This window comes from Hibiscus syriacus, unplaced genomic scaffold (assembly GCF_006381635.1).
Source record: "Hibiscus syriacus cultivar Baekdansim isolate YM2019G1 unplaced genomic scaffold, ASM638163v2 tig00005712_pilon, whole genome shotgun sequence".
In the NCBI taxonomy this organism is placed as follows: domain Eukaryota; kingdom Viridiplantae; phylum Streptophyta; class Magnoliopsida; order Malvales; family Malvaceae; genus Hibiscus; species Hibiscus syriacus.
The window spans coordinates 543,904-557,157 of NW_024062065.1; the positions used below are offsets into that span (position 1 = coordinate 543,904).

The 13,254-nt window shown below is 38.5% G+C and overlaps 1 protein-coding gene across 4 annotated transcripts; it reads left to right on the forward strand.

The window, feature by feature from the left end:
• Nucleotides 1-420: 420 nt before the first annotated feature.
• LOC120199931 (SWR1 complex bromodomain subunit bdf1-like) lies at nt 421-7,527 on the forward strand. Of its 4 annotated transcripts, none has more exons than XM_039200900.1 (13): nt 421-623; nt 931-1,455; nt 1,578-1,655; nt 1,831-2,074; nt 2,713-2,862; nt 3,678-3,893; nt 4,188-4,397; nt 4,742-5,148; nt 5,278-5,436; nt 5,515-5,607; nt 5,698-5,805; nt 5,918-6,274; nt 7,199-7,330. In XM_039200900.1, exons 2-13 carry the CDS (start codon nt 961-963, stop codon nt 7,238-7,240), a joined length of 2,559 nt encoding a protein of 852 aa, XP_039056831.1. In that variant the 5' UTR covers nt 421-623; nt 931-960; the 3' UTR covers nt 7,241-7,330. The 4 variants fall into 4 exon arrangements, with proteins under 4 accessions (XP_039056831.1, XP_039056828.1, XP_039056829.1 ...); XM_039200897.1 differs by having other exon boundaries at nt 426-623; nt 5,233-5,436; nt 7,199-7,527; XM_039200898.1 differs by having other exon boundaries at nt 428-623; nt 4,766-5,148; nt 5,233-5,436.
• The last annotated feature ends 5,727 nt before the right edge of the window (nt 7,528-13,254 follow it).

Below are 13,254 nucleotides of genomic sequence, written 5' to 3' on the forward strand. Positions count from 1 at the left end.
TGGACGGGACAATCTTTCCTCCTAAAATTTTAAATTCATATATGTCTTAGATACTTTGTATAACATCCTTCCTTTGTTAAAAACAATATGGTTATGATTATTTTTGCATAAACTATTAGAAATATTAAAATAACCTTACTTTCATAAAATATAAAATTTAATTATTTAATGATATGATATATCACATTATATAATATTAAAATATCATATTATAAAAAATGAACTGAAAATAATTCTGAAATTCAAAAATTAATATATAAAAAGTAGAGATTAAATCATAAGAAGGAGAATGATGTTTTCATGCTGTATGATTTTGCCCATCGCGTGGGGTATTATACATTTCGTCACTAAAAGGACAAATCACGTCAGGAAACTGAAACGATCAATCTTGACCGTCGGATTTTTGCCCCATTTTATCCTCATCGGCATGGAAGTCCATTTGAAACCGTCGCTGATTCTTAGTTAGGTTTTATTCGCTTCTTCTACTTTTAGCGGCGCTGCGATTCCATGATCGTCACGGTTATCAGCTGAATTCGACTATAACTCTTTCACTTCGAGAATTGAGTCCAAAAAGATAGCTCTGACACCCCTCCTCGATTTTACTCGCATCTCGCAAGACATAGGTAGCTCTCTCTCGTCCTCTCTCTCTTTCATTTCATTGTACAATTAGAGCATAGTTTAGATCGGCTGAATTACTTAGTCTATTGAAAGTTGAAGCTCTTAAGATAAGCAATTAGCTAGAAAATACTGCTTTCTAGAGATTTGGGGATTTTTGGTTCGTTGCCTTCAAGGTTTTACTAGTTTATTCACTTCCTTGATCAAATTTTGCTTCTGTTTGTTTTTTTTAACTATTATATTACTGATCTTGTTGTTATTTTCACAGTGTACGGTTATGAGCAATAATTTAAAGCAATCTGTTTTCTGTTCCAGTCTCTGCAGCTCTTAAGCAGTTGAAAGAGAATGAGAACCAAGCGAAAACGAGCATGCAGGAAGCTCCCTGCCCGAAAACCAGCTGCATTGGCCAAAAATGAAAAAGCAGTGAACCAAGTTGAAAAAACAGCGAACCAAAGCGAGGAAGTATTTTTAAATTTTATTAACCATAATAGGCAAGAGGAGGCTGTGTCTGCAGATTCGAATGATTTGGAAGTAGTTAACTTAGACCCTGCTGGGGCCAAGAGTAATTCATCTTCATCGTCCTCTTCAAGTGACAGTGACAAGTCATTTGGTGCTGAAGAAAGTAGCTCTGACGACTCATCAGTTGAAAGGAGATCAAGGAATTCAACTAAAGGACATGGTAATGCAAAGCAGAAAGCAAGTAAATTACTGAAGAAAGGAAGGAAAGATGGTGATAAGCTGCCCAGGGTTTTGCGTTCTTCCAGTAAAAAGCAGGATGAATCTACGTTGCCTCAGCAGGACTCTCGCTACAATATGAAAGAACTGAAAGCTTCATTGGAGGTATGCTGAGATCCTTATAACTGCTAATTTTTAGTCATTGCTTGATTAACACTTACAATGCTTGAGAAAGAAAGAAGAGGTACTTCCAAATTGCTAGTTTGCCATTTTTCTAAACTTATCAGGTGATTAAGAAAATAATGAAGATGGATGAGGCTCAACCATTTAATGTTCCCGCCGATCCTGTTGCTTCGAGAAAACCTGTAAGTGTATTGCCACTTTTCTAAATTTGTGAATTGTGTATTTGTGTTGCCAATTTATCTTCATCAACTGCATGCTTCGGGTTGAATCTATTCTAGTTATATTGATTTATCTCGCTAACTCTCTCTCTCCTCCCCCCTCCTTCCTCCCTTTTGGGTTGTGGTTTACTGGAAACAGGATTACTTTAGTGTGATAGATACCCCAATGGATTTTGGTACAATATGTTGTAATTTAGAGAATAGCACAAAGTACATGAATGCAGAAGACGTTTTTAATGACGTGCAATACATTTGGGAGAACTGCTGCAAGTCCAATAAGAAGGGAGAGTACATAGTTTATCTAATGAAACGAGTGAAGAAAAAATTCATGAAGTACTGGATAGCCGCTGGCTTGAGCATTGAACAATCAAGAAAGATTAATGGTACGTGTTCAGAGTTACTACTTATTGCTTACTTTCAGGTTATTTCTCCAAAATTTATACCAACTACTTTGCCATTTTTTGAATTTTTACCCTGAAGAAGTAACTGGTGCAGCCAAATACAAGTGATTACAAATTCCACCATATGTATAGATAGTAGGTTTTGGGGTTTACTGATATCTAGAAAGTTTCGACTTCTTTTTGAATTGGAACTCAATATCAGGAGATGCCTTTTTGTTCACATTACATCATGACATTAAACTTCTCTTTAATGAATGTATGAAATGATAGCAGTCTAGCTGGTAAACCTAATGTAGGGTACTTACTTAATTGGTAGGTTAATGTTGAGAAATGGAAGTTTATATACATGTGCAATGATGATCTATCTAATGTCAATGCCCTTGTTCTTGGATTATGAAATCTCAATTATAGGGAAATTATGAGAATTTTGTTTTGGTATTTAAGCATTTACCTTGTAATTTTCATTCACTTGGTGGGAACTTCATACAAACCATCTACAACAGACTATGCTCCGAAAAATAGTGCACATGAGCCTTTCCATCCAGTGGGTGGTGCGGTAGATGGTGCCAGCCATAGTCAGTTGGGTTTTAATCATCATTATCTTTTCTTTCCTCCATCAGGCTATAGCCAACCTCATCAGTTGCCGCAACCTGCACCAAGCACTACACGGACACAGTTGCCTCCGGGGAGTTATCAGCTACCTCAGCTGTCACACCATCCGCAACCAAGCACTAGTCAGCCACAATTCTCCCAGTTACAAGCTCGCACAGGCAATATGTTCATTTCTGTCTATTTTCTCTTGGATGGGTGCTATAACGTTTTAGAATATATCTTTCCTTTTTGCCTGTTCAAAGCTCGTACTAATTTGATTTCAACTTCAAAACATGCCATTGAGAAGGGATTATGTTGTCGTTTTGGTTTCGCAGCAATGGGTAGCGTAATATTTAATGAAATCATTAACATTTTTTTTTGATGTTATACATGTAAATGACCATATTTTTCACAAGTTTACTGGTTCTGCTAGAATAACACTACCTCAAAAAAAAAAAGATTCTAAATCTTGTTGATCTTACTCTATCTGCCACAGGTATGTGATGACACCAGTTAGCTATTTTCATTTCTATCTCACTCCATTAATGATTTTGTAGGATATTCGCATTATCATTAACTACCTAAAGACATGGTCCCTAAACACAAAAATCATGCATCTTCGTCAAAATAGAAAAGAATGCATCTAAGGCTACTGCAGTATTTGATGCACAACAGATTGTTACCCACAAGCAGCCATATGATCTGCAGCAGCAGCATAGCATCAGTCAATTAAATGCTGTTGCACTGCCCTTTTAACTTGTAATCAGGGCATTATATTCTTAAATGGTTCTTTATTTCCGTACTCAAGAATCCGTTATTACAGCAGATTCTGAGTTTGGAAGCATGCATTTTTTCTGCATGTCTGAGATTTAGTTTCGTCATCAATTTGCCCATGCACTTGATTTTCATCTATCTGGCTGCATTCTGTCACAACTACAGCTACCATGTAGTTGTTTTCATTTCTCTTTATGTCCTTTTTTTCCTTCTGCTGTAGGATATTCAAATTTTCAGCCTCCTGGAGATGTAGCCCCAAAACACAAAAAACATGCATCTAAGAAACAAAAAAAGAACTCAGCTATGGGTCCTGCAGCCTCCATTCTCAGTGAGCCACCAGACCAGTTACAACAGCATCATTTGAGCTACTGGCCGCCATATGAACAGAGCATCAACCAGCTACAATTCTCTCAATTGCAGGCTGCCGTAGATGGTGGTGCGTAAAGGAGTTCAGATTCCCAATGATCTTTATACTGTCTTTTATTTCGTAATCAGGACATTATATTCGTAGTGATTACTTATTTTGTTTATTGTTATAACCCATCATTATAGGTTCTGAGTTTAGATGCGTGCTTAGTATCTTCATGAATTTGTCTATATACTCGAAAGTAATTTTTCTCCAAAGGATCTGCATAACATGTTACAGACAATAAAATTATAAAAAATGGATTTAGAGGGATCTCAAGATTTTTTCTTCACATATATCTGACTTTATATTTTTCTGCCCTAGGACACTCACACTTGCTGCCTCAAGCAGATTATACAAGGTCCCGTGGCTATGTTCCCTGTTATCCAGTGGATCCCATGGTTCTCCCTGGCCGATCACATCCCCTGCAGTCCCCATTGAGCCATGGGGAATCTAGTGAGCCACAGCAACGGAAACCGAAGGCAACCCATTGCCAGCCTCAGTCGTCCCAGCTGCAAGATAATGTCGATTTTGGTACCGTCTGAACGCTGCTTCTGTGTCAATCTAGTAACTATCTGCTTACCCTTGTGCTTATATAAATTGTATGGATGGTCTTATCTTCTATGCTATTTGATAATTTAACCATCCGCACCAGCAGGAAAGCAGTAATGAACATAAATAAAAGCTAAACATGATTATCTGGAATAACCTTTAGTTGCTTGTAAAATTGCATCAGCTATGAGTTATTTTGCTTAGGTGTTGTGAAAGTTTGTAGATTTCTTTTATTTGAAAATGATTGATACTTTCAATCTTGATGCAGCTTAATATTAGTGTTTCTTTTCCGGTGGCACATATGGTTTTCTTTCCCCTTCTTGCAGAGCATTCTCACATGTCTCTTACAGATTCTACCGTGAGGGGTATTCGATGTGCACTTAAGTATTCTGCTGGCCCCACAACCAATAAATCTAACCGAGTAAATCAGAAGCAGTTGGGCCATGCCAAATCCCAGCCCGAGCAGACCCCACAGAGCTTGGAACAGCAACCGTTCACAAAAAAGAGGAAAGGAAGAGGTCCTACACGCTGCCGCTTCTTGGACGACCTGGCAGAAGGTGAGCAGATATTTGTCCAGATCAACAAGCTTGGACAGCCTGTTGGTCCAAATGCATACAAGCTAAGCTGCTTCCTGGGCACTATAGCACGGAATGGACACAGAGCACCCCTTACTTTTGTTCACTGGAGGGCAATGCCAGATTCTTATAAAGTGGACATGTGGGACTATGTTCAGGCATGATAAAACATTTGCTCTGTCCTTCTGTGTCATATTACTTCCTTTTTCATTGACATTTTGCCTCTTCCATTTGCTATATAGACAAAGTTTGACATTGATCCAAGTGGCAAGTCTTGGGTCATGCAGGCTATTGGTACAAAATGGAGGGACTGGAAAGCTGATTTAAAGGCAACGTATTACTATTCTCTTAAGACGGATGAAGAGCGCTTGAAGGTATGTGATCCAAGGGTTGTCCCTGAGCAATGGTCAAGTCTTATTTCATACTGGAACACTGATGAGGCAAAGGTACATGCTGAAAAGTGATTGTCAACCCCAAATACCTGCAAATTTTTGGTAATTAATGTTTATAATTGCCCTTTGTAGAAGCGTTGTGCAAGAAATAAGGCTATCCGTAAAAAACAGACGTGTGGACATTCATCAGGGACCAAGAGTTATGCAAGGATATGTGAGGAGGAGGTGATTTCTCATTTTCTGTAGTTACATGCATGTTTCATATTTTGCTTTGGCCATATTTGAAAGAAGCTGTTGCTTTTGTTGTTGAAATAGCGAAACAAGAGGCCTGATGGGAAGGAACCAACTAGAGCTGAGCTTTATATACTAACACATACACGCAAGGATGGACAGCCTGTTGATGAGACTGCGTCAAAATTAATTGTATGTACAAATAACTCAACTGTACTTTTGCTAGTTGCAGATTTATGTGTAAATCTTATGCATCCGACCTTGATAAATTTTGCAAGTTGAACAGTTGTGTTTTTCTTTGCAGTCAAAGATCCGCGAACAAGAAGCTAAGAAGCAGAATAACTCACGATGTAGTGATGAGTCAAATGACACCTTGTGTCAAGTTATGGGAGAAGAAAAAGGCGACTGCATGGAAACTTCTGGAATGGGTCCCAATCGTACTGGTATTTTTGGCTCAAGGCCTAGCCGTGCTGCCCTTGTGAGGATGGCTTCCGAGGCCAAAAGTTCCGCAAATGAGGAGGTGCGTAAGATGACAGTGAAAATGGAGGCCATGGAGGAAAAATATACCCTTATGGAAAACCACATGGCTAGAATGGCTTCAAACATGGAAAAGTTTCTACAGAAGATTGACGCGTCTTCAAATGTTTTGGGGTCTGAACAGGTAACTCTTATACCAGTATTTAATGGTAGTTATTTTTTGTCTTATGCCATACTATTGTGCTGTTTGCATAACAGTTATATGATACTCCTAAATGTCCCGAGTACACAATGAAGCTACAACCTACAATAATATTTAGCAGGGACAATATTTTTACTGGACATGTTAACTAATTAGCTTGTCTCGGAAATGTACCAAGAGCCAATAAAAACACAATGCTGTGACCAAATGGGTTTGCAAAATAAGGGACTTTTAAGCGTATAGGGTAAACCAAAATATTATGAAAAGTGCCTTAGTTGATTGTAGGATCTCAGTTGTGAAAACAAAATGATCTCAAAATATAATATTTTAGGAAATAGCATGTCATGAATTTGTAGTTTGGTTGCAAATATGTGCAATATTATTAAGCATATTTCAGGAATTTACACTACATGACATTGAAGAAATGTTTTCTCATGAGATTCTACACCTTTGATCATGCCTTCCATCAGGACGAACGCATGACTTTATGCCATCCAAAGGTGCGAACTTTTAATAAGTTATATTAGAAATTTAGGGGGTGTCAAATTAGATCTTCGATAATAAATACAAAGAAAATACTTAAACTATATGGGAAATTGAAATTTCCAGAGTGGGTGTGATTGTCCCCCTCGAGATCCCTGCCTTCCATGTATGCTATTTGTCTCGATTACGTTAACTTGTCAATGGCACAAGGAAAACAATACTTCCTTTGTTCATTGTGCATTTGCCTTTCGGAAACTAGTTTTGCCAATGTCTTCTACGGAAGCTGCTCTCAACCTGGCGTTGGGGGACAGCCTACTACCCTACCTCCCTCTTATCCCATTACATATGGGAATAGGGTTTTGTTGTTGTTGTTGTTGTTGAAACCAGTTTTTCCAATAACTTGGTTTTGTTTTCTTTTTCCAGCATTTCCACGAGGAGGAAGACCCAGAAGAAGATGATACTTGATGGACTTTACCCACCGTTTTCGCCCTAGGTGGCGTTATGTTGATTCAATTTGGTAGTGTTTTAATGTTGAACTTCTGAAACATGAACCATTGAAGGAATGAAGTTGCTAAGTGAAACGTTCTATTTTATATGTATGTATAGGGAGCTATTAAGCTAAATGGTCGTGGGTGGATCGCCACCACCGGACGACTAGTTGAATCGTTTCTCTCCAGTATTTATTTTTTCCCCTGATGAGTTTATGTTTCCGGTAGGATAACGACAATGCATGCAATTATTTAATCGGTTTAGGCTTTCAAGTTGACATGGTTTCAGAGCTAAGCTTCTACATGTGTGTGTACAAGTATGTTCAGTATATAATCACTATTTTCAGATGATACGATTCATGTGGATTTGTAGAACTTTAGATATCCCCCGACGTTATCATTTGATGTAATTAATACCTATTTATTCCAGGAAATTCTCCTTGTAGCCCCTCAGACCCGGTCTGTAAGTTAGACCCAAACTTAAGTGGTCACATATCCTATTCAGAGGTTTTTTTTATATCTTACAATACATTATATTAATACAAACCAAAATATTAATAATACAAATATATCCAAAACGATAACAAATACATGTCACCAGATACAACAGAAAACATGTAGATATATATGTTCGTACAAAATAAGTAGTTGATATCTCCGGATGTCAAATATGCTAGCTTACGGTTTTCTGTTATCTGAAAGAGAATGAGCTAAAAAGCTCAGTGTACTCCATACAGTGTATAAAAACATATTAACAAAATATTTTAATAAAATTTGTTTATGCAATATGTTTTGAAAACATGAACATTACTCCATCCTATCACAATCTGTTTGTGTAGGTTCCCCAGAACCATACATCCCGCACAACCAGTAAGGCCTTGAGCACACAGCCGAGGAACCTGCAGATAATCTTCCTCCAATAATTTTCCCCCCAATGATAATAATGAATATGAATTTATGCGCGTAAAACAATGAATAATTCTTTAAAAACAATAAGAATGTTTCAAGCTTGAAAACCATAAACAGAAATACACAAATCAAAAATCAAATCAGTAATGTATGGTAATTCAGATGTTGGGTAATCAGTATTCAGAAAACGGTATAAAATATCGTAACCATAAATCATATCAGAAATATATAGTAAATCAGAAATCAGATACACAGTATTCAGATATTTATATACTTTAAAACAATAATATAACACTATCAGGAAACACACCTGTAACAGTCTGAGAAATCAGATAAGGAAGCCTATCACTGGGTTTGTCGATCACGCTCTGCTGCAGCGCTAGATCCTACGAATTGGAAAAATCCATATTGGAATCCTAATATAAATAATCTTTATTTAAATAATATACGGAAACCTACGGGTAATTCTTGTAGTACGCGATTCAAGCTGATCTGACGAACGAACAACTCCAGACCTAACTGATCCTCGTTCATGTGAAACACGGGTACCTTCATAAAATATTTTACTGAATTAATTCCTTAACCAATTCTCAAATAAATAATCAAAATACTAAAATACTAAACCTTTTTGGGTTCACATGCTTGATTCGAGGATTTCGGGTCAGAATTTGACAAAACGGACTTCAGAATCAGATTCAGGACTTCGAAAAACATAAAGTATGACCTTCCGAAATTCTGAATTCTTGGTCAAAATCAAAGTCAACGGGTTTGACTGACGATTCAGATACTTTCATGTTTGAATTTTGTGAAACCGACCCCAAAAACAGATTCAGAACGTCGAAAAATGTCAGGATAGGTATTATCGGAAAAGATTATAGGTTGTTTAATGGCCGGTCAAAGTTCAGGTCAAAGGAGGTTAACAAACTGTCAACCATTTTACAGAAATAACACCCTTTTTAAAATAATTACCAAAATAGCACCCTTTTTTGAATTAATTCTCAAAATAGCACCTTGTTCGAATTAAATTCCCAAAATAACACATTTTCGAATTAAATTCCTAAAATAGCACCCATTTTGAATTAATTCCCAAAATGTTACTCGGTCAACGGGTCGGGTCGGGTCGGGTCATCGGGTCAACGGGTAGGGTCTGAACCGGCCAAACCCTTTGAAAAACCGGTTAAACCGATTATTTTAGCCTTCCCCACGTGCAGTGGGGGCGCGTGAGGACTCTTCTGGCTGCGTAAAATTCACGAAAAAATTTCTAAAAATTATTTTGAGCAATTTCGAGATACTTACAAATATCGGTTCAATTTTTTGAACGGCGGAGAGCTCGATTTCATCAAATTGGAAACTTTGACCGCTTCACCACCACACGCGCCGCCGTCGCCGGAGAAAAAATAGGACACCGGTGTACTCGGAACGGCACAAGGAACACGATGGTGCCGGAGGTGTCGGAAACGGAGCAACAATCGACGATGAATTTAAGATTTTCTCGACGATTGAGCTAAAAAAACGTCGAGGCTTTGATTAGAAATTCCCGGCGTTTGGCAGCGTTTCGCTTCAATTAATTTAAGGGACTTGTTCCTCACTCAATAACGAACATGATGGTGGTTTCAAAACGACGACCGGAATTCGGACGGCGTCGGGATCGTGGTTGGAAAATGGGCTATGGGAAGGGAATTTGGGATGAATTGGTTTCTGATTTTCAGAAACCAATTCATGCATATAATACCACATACCTAACATTTTAGGGTAAATTCATGGCTTGGTCCCTGAATTTCCTTTAACTCTAAAACAAGCTACGAATTTTTAAAATCTTTTAATTTAGTCCCCAAATTTCACCAAATTACTTAATTAAAACCTCAAATTACAAATATATTTTTTTTCAAATTTATGGGTTGTTACAATTCTCTCCCTCTACAAGAAATTTCATCCTCGAAATTTACCTTATGCAAATAGATGAGGAAATTGAGCCTCCATTGACTCCAATGTCTCCCAAGTAGCTTATGAGGGACTACGATTACTCCACTGAATTTTGACCATTGGAATTCGCCTATTCCGAAGAACTCATTCATCTCTCTCTAAAACCTGAACAAGCTCCTCCTCATATGGCAAATCAGGCCTCAGCTCTACCTCATCAACTTGAATGATGTGATCTGGATCTGGACGGTATCGCCTCAACATAGACACATGAAAAACATCATGAATACGACTGAGCTGGGGAGGCAACTCGAGTTGATAAGCAACAGGTCAAACTTTCTTCAAAATACGATACGGCCCAATAAATCGCGGACTCAGTTTACCCTTACGTCCAAATCTCAATTCCTTCTTCCATGGAGATACCTTGAGAAAAACCTGATCTCCAACCTCAAACTTGATATCCTTACGTCGCTTATCTGTGTATGATTTCTGCCTATCGAATGCCTCTTTTAAGCGATCACGGATCAATCTGACAGTATCTTCAGTCTCCTTAACCAAGTCTGGACCCAAAGTTTTTCTATCATGCAACTCTGTCCAACATATAGGAGTACGACATCTGCGTCCATACAGAGCCTCGTACGGTGCCATGTGAATACTTGCCTGGTAATTATTATTGTAAGCAAACTCAGCTAATGGCAAGAAATCTTCCCAACTACCATGAAAATCAATCACACAACCCCGTAACATATCTTCCAACACCTGAATTACTCGCTCAGACTGTCCATCAGTCTGAGGATGAAAAGATGTACTGAAATTCAAACGGGTACCCAAAGCCTCGTGCAAAGCCTTCCAGAACCTGGAAGTGAACCTCGGATCTCGATCATATATGATAGACAACGGAACACCATGAATTCTAACGATCTCATAAATGTACAACTTAGCCAGTTTGTCCAAAGAATAATTAATCCGGATAGGAATAAAGTGCGCTGACTTGGTGAGTCGATCAACAATCACCCAAATAGAATCCTTTTTAGAAGGAGTCAGAGGAAGACCAGTAACGAATTCCATTGTAATGCGCTCCCATTTCCACTCAGAAATCTTAATTGACTGTAACAATCCAGATGGATGTTGGTGTTCTGCCTTAACCTGCTGACAAGTCAAACACCTCGCCACAAAATCTGAAATATAATTTTTCATACCAGTCCAGAAGTAGCGCTCTTTGAGATTATTGTACATTTGTCCCCGCCAGGATGTATAGCATAAGGACTACTATGAGCCTCCTGAAGAATAACTCACCTCAAATCATCATCTTTAGGAACGCAGTAACGACCGTGAAAACACAAAATATCATCCTGATCCACAGTATACTCTGAACTCGATCCTTGTTTAACTTGTTCAATAATGGAAAGCAATGAGCTATCCAGAAGTTGTTTGGTCTTAATCTCCTCGGCCAAAGTAGGCTTAACCTACAACTCTGCTAACAGACTATTATCATCAAATAAACTCAAGTTGGTGAATAAGGCTCTGAGATCTGATATTGCCTTACGACTCAAGGCGTCTGCCACTACATTAGCCTTCCCTGGATGATATTCTATCTCTAAATCATAGTTCTTTAGAAGCTCCAACCAGCGACGCTGTCTCAAATTCAATTCTTTCTGAGTAAGTAGATACTTCAGACTCTTATGATCAATATAAATATAACACTTTTCTCCGTAGAGGTAGTGTCTCCAGATCTTTAAAGCAAAGACCACAGCAGCTAACTCCAGATCGTGAATAGGATAGTTACGCTCATGCGGCTTTAACTAACGCGACGCATAAGCGACAACCTTCCCATCTTGCATCAAAATACATCCTAATCCAGAATGAGAAGCATCACTGTAGACATAAAAATCTTTCCCAGATTCAGGCTGAATCAACACTGGAGCTTGAGTTAAAACAGTCTTCAATTTCTCAAAGCTAGCTTGTTGGTCCTCAGACCAGACAAATGGAACATCCTTCCTCAATAGTTTCGTCATAGGAGCTGCAATAAAGGAGAACCCCTCAACGAAACGACGATAGTAACCAGCTAAGCCCAAGAAACTACGGATCTCCGAGACGTTCCTGGGTTACTTACAGTTCAGAATAGCCTCCACTTTGCTCGGATCCACCTGAATGCCATCAGAAGAAACGATATGTCCAAGAAAAGTAACTTCGCTTAGCCAAAACTCACACTTGCTCAACTTAGCATAAAGCTTATTCTCCATGAGAATCTGTAGAACAATCCTTAAATGATTCTCATGTTCAGCTTCACTTCTAGAATACACCAGTATGTCATCAATGAATACAACTACAAACTGATCCAATTAAGGTCGAAACACCCAATGCATCAAATCCATAAAAGCAGCAGGGGCATTCGTTAACCCGAATGACATCACTAAAAACTCATAGTGCCCATACCGAGTACGGAAAGCAGTCTTCGGAATATCCGAATCTTTCACTTTGAGTTGATAATAACCAGACCTCAAGTCTATTTTTGAAAAGATAGAAACCCCTCGAAATTGGTCAAATAGATCATCAATCCTGGGCAAAGGATATTTGTTTTTAACCGTGAGCTTGTTCAGTTTCCTATAATCAATACAGAGTCTCAATGTCCCATCTTTCTTCTTGACAAAGAGAACTGGGGCTCCCCACGGTGATATACTAGGTCGGATAAATCCCCTGTCCAACAACTCCTGGAGTTGGACTTTTAGTTCCTTAAGCTCCTTTGGGGCCATACGATAAGGAGCCATTGAAACCGGGGTGGAACCAGAATATACTTCAATTTCAAACTCAACCTCTCTATCCGACGGTAATCCAGGAAACTCCTCGGGAAAAACATCAGGAAATTCATTGACAATAAGGATACCTTCAATATCAGATTGAGAACTCCTAATATCCAAAATATAAGCAAGAAACGCCTCAGAACGCTTCCTGATCATCTTCTTAGCTACTAAAGCAGACACAACATTCGTCAGAAATCCACGATGTTCTCCGATCATTACAATCTTTCGATTATCTGAGGTCTTCATAACAGCTCTCTTGGTCTCAAAATCAATATTTACTCGATGTTTATCCAACCAATCTACGCCGATAATCAAATCAAACTCTTCCAAAGGTAACTTTCATCAGGTCGGCCAGAAAAAT

What these genes read in the sequence shown, in the direction of transcription:
- LOC120199931 (XM_039200897.1), top strand. Translation starts at nt 961, where the DNA reads ATGAGAACCAAGCGAAAACGAGCATGCAGGAAGCTCCCTGCCCGAAAA. An exon ending in GGAACACTGATGAGGCAAAG is followed by an intron (nt 5,437 to 5,514) that starts GTACATGCTGAA and finishes TGCCCTTTGTAG; the next exon opens with AAGCGTTGTGCAAGAAATAA. An exon ending in AGACTGCGTCAAAATTAATT is followed by an intron (nt 5,806 to 5,917) that starts GTATGTACAAAT and finishes TTTTCTTTGCAG; the next exon opens with TCAAAGATCCGCGAACAAGA.